This window comes from Hemibagrus wyckioides, linkage group LG25 (assembly GCF_019097595.1).
Source record: "Hemibagrus wyckioides isolate EC202008001 linkage group LG25, SWU_Hwy_1.0, whole genome shotgun sequence".
Classification (NCBI taxonomy): domain Eukaryota; kingdom Metazoa; phylum Chordata; class Actinopteri; order Siluriformes; family Bagridae; genus Hemibagrus; species Hemibagrus wyckioides.
In genome coordinates, this window is record NC_080734.1 from 2,643,392 (window position 1) to 2,656,121 (window position 12,730).

General features: G+C 41.7%; 1 protein-coding gene across 2 annotated transcripts in view; it reads right to left on the minus strand.

Moving 5' to 3' along the window:
* Positions 1-12,730, minus strand: part of btbd7 (BTB (POZ) domain containing 7) — a 33,363-nt gene that overhangs the window by 11,277 nt on the left and 9,356 nt on the right. For both annotated transcript variants that reach the window (XM_058378703.1, XM_058378704.1), the window contains 3 exons: positions 6,606-6,861; positions 4,181-5,245; positions 256-464 (listed from right to left, as the gene is read on the minus strand). In XM_058378703.1, the coding sequence (XP_058234686.1) occupies positions 256-464; positions 4,181-5,245; positions 6,606-6,687 (1,356 nt within the window). In that variant the 5' untranslated portion in view covers positions 6,688-6,861. The remainder of the gene's footprint in view (positions 1-255; positions 465-4,180; positions 5,246-6,605; positions 6,862-12,730) is intronic.

Consider the following 12,730-nt stretch of genomic DNA (forward strand, 5'->3'; position numbering starts at 1 on the left):
AGCAAGAAAAATCAATAGCGGTGCTTTCGCAGGCCAGGAGAAGGAGAGAGAGAGGTTAGAGAGACCAAGCTGAAATGAAATTATATTATAATCATTCATAAAAAAAGAAACAACACAAGCGGGGTAACTAAATTTCAACACGTCCACAGAAATCTGATAGACTGTGATAGCAGAAGTGCTGAAATGATTCGAGTAACTCAATTCTGCATTCTAAATGGTCAGACGGTGGTGATGAAACAGTCATGTAGTCCTCACCTGCAGGTAATCAGACTGGATGGCCCCCAGCAGGTACTCCTTATTCAGCTCGTACAGGACGTCTGAGGTCATCACGTGACTGAACTCCTCACACAGGAAGTGCAGGGCCTGACGATGGACCCACTTGGAGCCGTACGGCTGTGAGCTCCACTTCAGGATGGGAACCACTGAGTCCAGAGAGATGCTCTCCACCACAATATCCTCACAGCCTAAACACACACACAGAGTATTAATATCTAAATATTAAACCACCTGTATAATCATACTGCCATCATACTGCCCCCCCCACCCGACCCCTTCCTGTTCCAACATGACTGCACACCAGTGACCAAAGCAAGGTCCATAAAGACATGGATGAGTGAGTTTGGTGTGGAGGAACTTGACTGGCCTGCACAGAGTCCTGACCTCAACCCCAAAGAACACCTTTGGGATGAATTAGAGTGGAGACTGTGAGACAGACCTTCTCGTCCAACATCAGTGCCTGACCTCACAAATGTGCTTCTAGTGGAATGGTCAAAAATTCCCATAAACACACTCTTAAACCTTGTGGAAAGCCTTCCCAGAAGAGTTGAAGCTGTTATAGCTGCAAAGGGCGGGACAACTCCATATTACATTCATGCGCATATAAAGGCAGACGTCCCAAAACTTTTGGCAATATAGTGTATGTCTATAACTACAATCTTTTCAAAACTATTTTATTTTTATTGTTATATTGCTTTAATTAATTTCTGGCTAAATTCCCTGTATTTCTATTATTGATTTATTTTAAAATAACTATATTTTTATTTTCATATAATTACATTTTATTATTATTTTCTGTATTATTTTATATCTGACTGCAAATTATCTGTTATTTATATATATATAAATACTCTCTTTAAGCACAAAAATAAAAATAAAAAGCTGAAATAAAAGAAAAGCATGAGCAGCGAGTTGAAGGTCTGAACAGAGAGCTGCAGCACTGACAGCTGGAGACTAATGAAAATGTCACTTTACTGACAGAGTGCTGGGGCACCTGAGGAACACACACACACACACACTCTACAGGACAGGGCAGCAGAAGTAAACACTAATCATTAAAGCCAAGGGCATCTGTAGGTCCAGAGCAGAAGATGATTATCTCCGCTAGCCGACTTTTGAAAAGAGGAAGATACCATCAGCACATCAGTAACAGTTAGTGGACTCTCCCAATTCCTCATTTCCTTCCTTCTCTTATCTATCCATCCTTCCTGTTTAAACACACACACACACACACACACACACACACACAAACCTGGGGAAGGAGCTTCAGTAATGGGTCACTAAAGGGAAAAAAAACAACCCAGTCCTGATAAATAACAGTGTGAATATTGATTACAGACAGCAGGTGGCACTGTGCTGGGACCGGCGTGTGTGTGTGTGTGTGTGTGTGTGTGTGTGTGTGTGTGTGTGTGTGATGATCAGAAATAGCTGCTCTGTGGAACAACATGCAGAGACAGGAAGATGAAAATCAGATTACAGTACACACACACACACACAGTTCTAACTCACACTACATACATCTCTCTCAACGTTCTTATACGTTACCATCGCCATGGTAACACCACTGAGCTGCTGTAACACCGTGTGTGTGTGTGTGTGTGTGTGTGTGGTGCTGTTACAGTAAAATAATCAGTGATGAAAACATGAGTTATTATTTTTCTTTAACAAGTTTTACTATTATTATTACTCTTAAACACGTTCATTCCAGCTCTCACTTATGCTACAGCAGCTATAAAGCCGTCCCATGAGCCTCTCTTTTATCTCACAGCGAAAAAAAACCACTAACACACACACACACACACACAGTTTGTCATGCTACAGACTAACACTGGAGACTCCTTCCTTAACAGTTACATAAACATCTGATAGCACATGAGAACAAGCGCACTGTTATAAACCTGCACTGCGGTCAGAACTACTGTTATCACACACAAATGAATCAGTGTCTGCTGACCAATCAGAATGCAGAACTCATCAGCACTGTGATATGAGCTGGAGATCAGATCAGATCAGACATTTGGAGATCTGAAATAAAGCAGCTGTGGCTGCATTTCTAAATGTTTACTAATGTGAATTAACATGAAGAAATTGTATAAGGTGTATTACATGATTATAAACAGTTTATTACTAAACCTGACATTGCAGTAGAGTCCGATTTTTCTGAGATTAGAACAGGTGACAGTTTCCATATTGAGGTACTTTAAATCAATTATTAATAACATACAGAGTAATGATTATCCCTGAAGCCACCCCAGTCCTGTCCTGAATCCCAGAATTACCCCTAGGGTAAAACTAATTTTTCTGCTCCAAATACCAAAGAAAGGCGGTTTGAGTGGCCACTGGGAAATAATAAGAAATAACCGTTTGACCTGGTGTGAAAGGGAGCAGCTACATTCGGTCACTGAGTTCTGTAGAACAGGTACATCATATAGAGCAGAAATAACGAATGACTCGAACCTGCTGGGTTTCTGACTCCACTTCCTCTCTCTATCTCTCTCTCTCTTCCCTCTCTTTATCTCTCTCTGGAAGAATAAAATATTTTGCCGTGTGTATTGGGGTCAGTGGTGTTAATAAGAAATGACCTTAGCTGCATGCTGGTCAGTTGCTGAAAGTAAGGAAAGTAGTTTTTGAAGCATTTCTTTAAACCAGTCATTTCTCCCACAGTGCTGTTGAGTTCTGGATTCTGATTGGTTGATTGCTTTCTATCGTTTCTATAGTAACAAGCTTGTTTATTGGGGCAGAAGATGCTCTACTAATAGTAAATGGATTAAAAACCCCTCGTAATTATTTGAAATTTAAGGAAGAAGTCTCCAGTGTCAGGGCTTCGTAACAGTCTGAAGTAATTAATCATCAGAACAGAGGAATTTATAAGTGATAAACGAGGTTTTCTGTAATAGTGTATAACATGAATAAGGTGCGATAGTGACTACACACACACACACACACACACACACACACAGAGGTATGCTCACTGGAAATCAGAGCTCCAGCAAGTGCAGAAAGAAATTATTCTTCTGTCAATAATCCATTTTGTGAAATCACTGATGTGGGACACGGAATCAATTCCTTTATCATGGAACAATCGATAATACTGGAAAGTAAAAACTAAAATAATGAACCAGGGGAGCGAGGAGCAGGTTGGTTTTTGGAGCTGATCGATGCTCCGGAACGTTCAAGACAGAGGACTTTGGGTTTGTTTCAGTGAAACACTCATGTGTGAATTTAAGACAAAACAGAACATGCTCATTAACCCAAGTCGTTATAACATGCTCATTGACCCAAGTCGTTATAACATGCTCATTAACCCAAGTCGTTATAAGGGTTAGTCTGAGCAGGAGGCTGCTCAAAAGTCTACTCTCATCTCCAGAAATAGAAACGCTTAAATCTGTTCAAGCGCATGATTAAGAAACAGAAAGGAGGAGAAGAAAAGGAGGAGGAGGAGGAGGAGGAGAGAGCTTCTGGTGTTCTAGAGCAGATAGAGGAATAGCACATGAGCATTAATCACTATAAAACACACACACACACACACTCTTCATCCCTTTGTTTTAGCACTACCTTCTGCAGGAGTTTGTGGATTAATTAAGCCACAGAGAGACAAAACTGGAGCAAGAGAGCGAGTGATGTGGAAGAGGAAAGGAAAAATCCAGAAACTGGATTAAAAGCCAAGTGAATAAATACCAAATTATATATATATAAAAAACCTCTATCTGCATACGTCATGCTCTATTTTTAGTTGTGCCTACTAAAACATGCTACTGAAACATATCTATGCCTGTATGTTATATAATTAGAATTAAATATAATTAAAATTATAAATTCAATTATAATGTGATTTGGTCTTATAATGTGATTTGGTCTCATGGTATCATCCTGGACCATGGTTTTATGTGCTATACACACTCACCCTGTGCGAGCATGCTGAACTCGAGGAAGAGTGCGATGTGGTAGAGCTCCATGGCTTCCTCAGCTCTGCTCATGCTTCCCTTCCCCGCGGCTAAAGCCTGAGCTTCACCCAGACTGCCGGCCGAGGGGCTGCTCCGCACCACGCGCTCCAGCTCCACCACGTCCGTGTACATGCAGTGCAGCACCACGCCCGCATACTTCCTCGGGATGATGGACTCGTTCAGGACGATGCGCGCGGGTGTGGTCTCCTCTTCGGCCGTGCGTACGCGCCGCTGTAACAGGTTCCTAAAGAACGGCGAGCGGGCCGCTAGCACGGCCTTATGGGCCTTCAGCTCCTCTTCCTCTCCGCTCATGTCTGCTACGAAAGGTTCGTCTGGCTCGGAGTCGGAAGAGAAGCAGAGCACAGAGTCGTAGTAACACATTCTCTGGCGTAGTTCACGCATGTCCGTCTCCAGAGAGCTGGGCGTGCCGAACTCCTCACTGAGCCTCAACAGGACGTCCACGTTGTGCAGGCGGGTGTCTTCGGCGCCCAGCTCCCCGGTGTAAAGGTAACGCAGCAGCGCTGAGAACATGGAGGCGTCCATCCCTGCCGTGCCCACATCCAGGAGCAGCTGAGTGCTGTACCCGGGTGACGAGGACAGCAGAGTCCTGAAGAAGGGGCAGCGTGCAGCCAGGACAGCTCGGTGTGCGCTGAAGCGCGTGTCCTGAAATATGAGCTCCACGTCCGTGCAGTATTTGTGCTGGTAAAGAGAGGCCAGGTCCTGGGGCAGGGTGCGAGCCTCGGGGCGGGCCAGACACGCCTGCATACTGAGCTCCTTGAGTGCGGCCGTGCCCTCGTACTCCTCCACCAGGGCAGCGACATCGCGTACGTCCCAGCCTGAGAGCAGATCCCTCATGTGGCGAGCGTGATCAGCTGAACGGCTTGCCTTACGCCGCTTAATGAACCGCCGCTTCAGCGTGGCCAAGCTCGAGCTCTTCTTCTTCTTGTCCTGAGGTTTCTCGGGGCAATGCTCCAAGCTGTAGAGTTTTGACTCGACTCCATAACCCTGGGGTGCATAGGATGTGCCTGAACGGTAACACACACACACACAGGTTATACAGGCAGTGCTCTATATCACACTACAAAAGCTCTTTGTATTCAAGTAAATCTTAATAATACGGTTCATAAAGGCATTCTTTTTCATTCTGAAATGAAGAAAAAGGCGATGCTGCCACCCACTGAGGTGTGAATGAGTCACACGTTGGTGTTTAGCGATTAATAAAGCTTGTGACACTATGAACAACTGTTGTGCTCAGCCATGTGTTGATATCTTCGACATATTATCCGCTACACGTGAACGTGCAACTCGTGAATTAATCAATCAATCTCTGCTTTATTTATCTGACATCATGCTTTAAAAATAATAACCATCACAGCTCTGAGTATCTGCTAGAAGGTAATCCATCACTACAACAAACATGCTTGCTGTGTGAGGTAAAAATAGTTCAAATCCGATCCGATATCCGGTCCTTATCCAGAGTTTCAGGTCAGTATCAGCTAAGATATTGATGCTAAGTGAGCAGGAACTCCTGTCTGACTGAACACCAGGAGACCTGAGTGAGCTCAGTGTTGCGCAGCAACAAGGGACAGGAGGACCTGACTTTCTGTTCTGTCTCAGTGTGAGCGTGATTAAAGTGTATCCTGACCACAGTGAAGATGTCCAGCTGTGATTCTGGCTGTATGAACCTCAGCACTCCCGAGCAGCTCATTTACACAGCGCTGCCCTCGGAGTTGACCGCTACTTCATCTCACTGCACTAAACTTATTAAACTAATGGGATTAAACCTTTTAAAGCGTGATTAATACCACATTAAAACACTGTTCAAAGTCTTCTCAAGCTCAGCATGTGTGATATTGATTTTTCCCTACTCAGGATTAACCATAAAAAAATGGAGTTACTGATTTAATTTCTATGTAATAAAACGAGACAGAAAACAAAACCCAACGCTTCTGAGTGGTGCTGCTGAGTGTCATCAAACATCAAATCATTGGTCTGTGAATTGAAACAGATCAAACATCTGTGAATCATTCAGCAACAAATGATTCATTCTTATGAATCACTTAAGGAACTGAATCAGTGGTCTATGAATTGTAACAGATCAAACATCGAATCATTGCCTTATGAATCAAACAGAATCGCATCATCAACCACTGAATCACTTAATTTCTGCCTTATGAATCAAATCCTGGGAGATTCAGTGCATCATCAAACACCATATTTATTGCCTTATCAATCACAAAGAATTAAAACATTCTGTAGAATCAACAAATAGAGAATCACTATCTTATGAGTCGACTCGCATCAGTGACATCACAAAATACCTCATACACAATGAGCTTAGCATGTAAAAACAAAACAAACAACCAGAAGTGAGGGGTAAATTACCTAGGAAGGTCTGCTGGGTGGGTGAATGTCCCCCGATTCGAGGGGAACATGAGTGAGGATAGCTGGAGGCATTAACCCCCATCTTCTTCCTCTTCCTCCTCCTCTTATTGACGTGCACGGCTGGTGCCACCCTGCTAAATCATTCCGCTCTGGTGATAAAGCACCGCCCGGCTTACAGCTTCACTCCTTCAGGCCTGAGGAGATGAGGAGACACCGGAGCACCCTCAGCCATTCCTCTGTGTGTGTGTGTGTGAGTCTGAGAGAGAATAAGAGAGAGAGAGAGAGAGAGAGAGAGAGACGAGAAAGAGAGAGAGATGAAATTCCAGTAGAAATGCTCCACTATACAGTCTCATCATTTCACACAGGTAAGAAAAGAAATGTCTCACATTAATAGATAATAACAGTATTAATTATCATGTAACAGCATGTTCTTGTGTGTTTAGAACTTACCACACAATCCTAATTTTTATCCCATTATAGTTACATTTATTGGCATAAATCAGGTCCTGTTCTCACTTATATTACAGCAGCTATAAACAGTCATTCCCTCACCAGCCTCTATTTCTTTTAAAGGAAAACTTCACTTTATCAACAATCCAGCAGAGAGAGAGAGAGAGAGAGAGAGAGAGGAAATTCATCACGAACACCATAATGTACTCTACTCCTTCCCAGAAATATCTATTTTTTTTTCCCTTGAACTGGCAGCAAACAGTGTGCCATCACCTCAGTGCCAAGAAAGACATTTCTCTAAGCTAGCTGTTTCAGAGAAACCGTGTGTGAAGAGCTACTGCTCCATCCTGATATTTAGGCTGTGCTTCAGTTTAGTGTGAAATCTGGAGCAGACAGAAAACAACTCACTAGGGAAGAACACTGCAGGTCTGAGAGACAAAACGGGCCTTAAATGTGTCCTACTGTCATATCCAGAGGAGAGAAAGTGGAATAAGATACTAGAGAAGACATTCTGGAACACACACACACACTCCACCTCACCCACACTCACACAGGGTTTTATACAGTAACCACCAGGGTAGAAAGGTGCTAGATGAGAGAGATGAGGCGGAGCCACTAGAGCTTGATCCCGCCTTCCAGTAACGTTGTAAATGACGTGACTACAAGGTGAGTGTCCCGGAATACCATCCTGATGATTTTACTATGAGCTCTGACATTCCGAGTTGGGGGGAGGAGGGGTATTGGGGATACAAACAAACAAACACAAATAAACAAATGAATGAATGAATGAATAAATAAACAAATAAAAGAAAATGTTCTCACACTGTCTGTTTTTTCAACTAAAACACACACCACGTCCTAATCAAACCCTGAACTCATTCCGGATTAATCCAGAAAGTCGAGCGTGTTATCAGACGTTCCTCTTGGAGAAAATAAACACCACGTGTGTATATGAGCTAAAGGTCATCAAGGTCAGAAAATCTTACTTCAGCTTCTCCCGCCACAATAAACAAACAAACAAACAAACAAACAAACAGATGAAGGGACGAATTTGTGTAGCGAGCCGAGTTTTCTGTCATGACGTAGCTCCACCCCCTGCTCCCTAAACACTGAGCTGCATTGTTTCTCAGAAGCCCCAGAAGGCCGCGGGGTTCTCCGGTTACCCGCAGGCCTCCTGCCGAGGCAGCACAAAGACTCTCAGGCTCCGGTTTCAGGTCCAGTCACAACAGCACATGTGTATGTCCGTGTTTTGACCGCTTCCCTCTGTGTGCGGCGTCCAGGACGTTCTGGACATCAAAGCTGTGGTGTGAATAAAGCCGACTTTGATCCTGACTGCTGAATGAATGCGAAAAGAACAAACCGCTGCATGTCGGCTCTGCGGGAGAGGAGACTCGCGAGGGGAAGGGATTTAGGGAAAAAAAAGAAAACAGGAAACACAGAAGCTGCTTGTATCCAGGTGGAAACAGGTAAAGGGTTGATGTGAATATAGAAGCTGAACCTGGAGGCTGGATCACAAGATGTAACACGTTCTGGACTACAGAGAAATAAAAATATTCCAACATGCATCAAGGAAAAACAGTATTCAGGGAGGGTCATGAGTTTAGCATCATCAGCTTTAGATTTTAACTGAACACGACATATCTGAGTAACTGACACATGAGACGCCTACGAATAGACCCTTTTTCTGTTAGTAAACATTATGAGTTTGGGGTTTTTTTGTGGGCGAAGCTTAGGTGGAGGCAGAAAGATTTCCCTGACCACTTAACAAGGTTTTTTCAGTTTGTTTTTTAAACAATGACTGGTCAAAATTCCAATTTATCTGACTATGTTAGGTCATTCACTATTCACAGCTCACTCAGTGGATGGACGATGTGACAGGATGACCTCCGGTTGACTTGATCCCCAGGTTCTGATGAGGTGGACATGCATAAGAAATATTTAGACATGTAACCAAACCATAAACTACACCAATGACAAACGACCTTATCTGATATGAAATGTGCGCTGCAAACACCAGCATTTTTGATGATTGTTTCTATCCAGTCTGCTCATTTGATTGCGTTTGACCACAGCTGTCATCGTTTTTTTTGTCCAGCAGTGGCAGCAGGTATGTGATAAAACTTCAGATTGGAGCCCTGTCAATTCTGTCACACAACAACAGAACAAGATGACCTCCTTGTGTAGCTGGACTCTGGTTTGTATTGACTGCCTCCAGTATTGATGAGTAATCTGAAAATTCGTTATGTAGGGTCAGCTCACTGCTATGAAGGACTATGTGGAAAAATCTACTGATCTTAATTAACAATTATAATTAATTTCTCATCAAATATGAATTTATTTATTTATTTATTTAAAGACCAAGTGTCTTAGTATGTACTTTCGGTTGCCAAAACACACACACACCCCGAGAGCCATCTGGTAATTTCCAGCTTCCTTATATTACAACTCTATATTACTGATCGGGTCATAATCTGGACTCAGGCGTGTGATACTAACTACACATTTCATTCACATTAAAGAAGAAGAAGAAGAAGAAGAGAAAAGGGAAGCAAATAAAAATCAGTGTGCGAGAGAGACAAGGCTCACACACTATCTCGTGAAAATAAATGAGCACAGTCTGTCATCAGATTTTGTCATTATCTGATTAAAAAGAAAACAAAGAGGATGAGTGATTGGTTGAAACACAACACTGTGTGTGTGTCACCAAAATCACAACACCCAATCAAATCATTTCTAACAGAAACAACATTATTGACTTTATATATTTTACACTCTCAACAAGATCATACAACCTCACACTCATTACTCTCTCTCTCTCCCTGTCTCTCTTTCTCTGTCTGTGTGTCTCTCAGTCTCTCTCTCTCTCTCTCCCCCTCACACTAATAGACAGATGATAAACCGGATTCAGGGATCTGCTGCGCGTGACAGGATATTAAACTGTTTTTTTCTAAGAATCTCAATGGTGTAATTGTTGTTATATGATTCATTGCTGAGAAAATCAAACCTGCTAGAAAACACAGTGTACACTCAACACAAAACACTCTCCTGACATCTCATTAATGGAGGATTGTGTGTGAATGAAGTCATTACCCATGTAGAACATTTCGAGTCTATTATCTCAGGGAGTTTTTCCTCACTACCATCGCCTCAGGTTTGCTCATTAGGGATAAAATCGGGATTTTATTTTTTGTGAAGCAGCCGTTGTATAAAACCTGAAAAAGGATGTTTCTGACCGTTCTTGCATTGTCTGTTGAGGGCTAATTTTTCACAACATTCTTACAAACTGAGTACAAAACTGTTCTTTTCATTGTTTTTCCTGCTGTGGCAGCACTAAGAGGACACCTTGTGTAACTTTCGAGTGTAAAAATAATTTATGGTACATAATTGGACCATTGATCCTTTTAAATGTTACTTTAAAGGCTACTGAAAGGTTCCACACGCACACTGAAGGTCCAACAATGTCCAACGTCTAAAGAAAGACACCCTGTCCCCTCAGATTAACACCGTTCTCAGATCTAATACCGTTACACGACAATTAAAAAACGATCCTTTTTCCACATTTCTCAGTAAGCTGTGCCGTCTGTAAGAGCCGTGCTCAGTGGAGTTAAACTTCATTAATATTCCCTTTGAGCAAACAGGCAACCTGCCACCTGTAGACTAGTTGTAATAAAAAGGCCAAGCGGAGGCTAAAACAAACATTTGGAGCAATGTGCCTGAGCGCTGAGCAACACTTCATCGTGCCAGAAATGATGGGTAAATAAATCATCCTCTTACTAACGCCGGCTGAACTCCAGCTCAAACCGAACGGGGAGAGATGATTATGAAATACAAACATTTTCCACACAGCTAGGCTCGCCAATGTCAGCATGGCAACTCCGAGCTGCTGCGCATTCCTCTACACAGGTTTTACTGAGATTTTATCGACATGGGCAGCAGAGACAAAGCAAATACAAACACTAGACATTTTTTCAAACTCATACTCTTTTGAAAGAAATATTAAACATTCTTTAATTAGTATTAAACTTTAATACTGAGCATGTGGTTCTGGTATAAGAGGAATTAAACACATTTGGATGCCCTGCTCTAGAAAATGAATCATCTTCAGGGTAATAATAATAACCTCACGTCATCACAGCACCTTAATATATCAGGTCTGACACAGACAGGAAATATAGATGCATCTGCCTCTGATGGCTCAGTAATGAATCAGTATCGGCTCGGTAATGAATCAGTACTGGATCAGTAATGAATCAGTATCGTCTCAGTAATGAATCAGTATCATCTCAGTAATGAATCAGTACTGGCTCAGTAATTAATCAGTACTGGCACAGTAATGAATCAGTATCGTCTCAGTAATGAATCAGTATCATCTCAGTAATGAATCAGTACTGGCTCGATAATTAATCAGTACTGGCTCAGTTATGAATCAGTATCGTTTCAGTAATGAATCAGCACTGGCTTAGTTATGAATCAGTATTGGCTCAGTAATGAATCAGTACTGGCTCAATTATGAATCAGTATCGTTTCAGTAATAAATCAGTATCGTTTCAGTAATAAATCAGTATCGTCTCAGTAATGAATCAGTATCGTCTCAGTAATGAATCAGTACCGGCTCAGTAATGAACCAGTACAGGCTCAGTAATGAATCAGTACTGGCTCAGTTATGAACAGTATCGTGTCAGTAATGAATCAGTACTGGCTCAGTTATGAATCAGTATTGTCTCAGTAATGAACAGTACAGGCTCAGTAATGAATCAGTACTGGCTCAGTAATGAATCAGTATCGGCTCAGTAATGAATCAGTATCATGTCAGTAATTAATCAGTACTGGCTCAGTAATGAATCAGTATCGGCTCAGTAATGAATCAGTATCATGTCAGTAATTAATCAGTACTGGCTCAGTAATGAATCAGTATCGTCTCTGTAATGAATCAGTATCGTCTCAGTAACGATCAGATGGAGATAAACTAAACTGCCTCTAATACCGTTAATGAACATTACTCACAACATTTGAAGACAATAAGGATCAACAGTAAGATAATACATTATAGTATTGTTGAGGGGTAAAATCCAATCTGTTCCTTCATGTAGAAATTTTCTCTTTCAGTATCATTACGAGTAACATTATCATGACGAGAAACAGAAACATCCATAATTGGTCATGAACTGTTGCTTCTCTGCACAAAGCAAAACTCAAAGCAAACATCAATCCCTGATCACACAGTTGTGTTTTTTTTAAAGAAGTAAAGCATTCGCCTCTTATTACACACAGAGGCTGCTGACAAAAGTGAACATATGACATTTACTGTAACTATAAACAGATAAAAAGTACACCGTCATTCTTTAATTAGTATTAAACTTTAATACTGAGCATGTGGTTCTGGTATAAGAGGAATTAAACACATTTGGATGCCCTGCTCTAGGAAATGAATCATCTTCAGGGTAATAATAATAACCTCACATCATCACAGCACCTTAGTATATCAGTCCGAGACAGATTGGAAGTATAGATACGTCTGCCTCTAAGGAAACTGTATATAAATAGATTCAACAAACAAAACATTAGTGGATCATTGCAGTGTTTACTAAAGATAAGAATCAGCAGAATAAACATCTACAACCTTCGTCTTCTGTCCTTCTTCCGTTCAAGGAAATGCAAAAAAAAATCTAAATTCA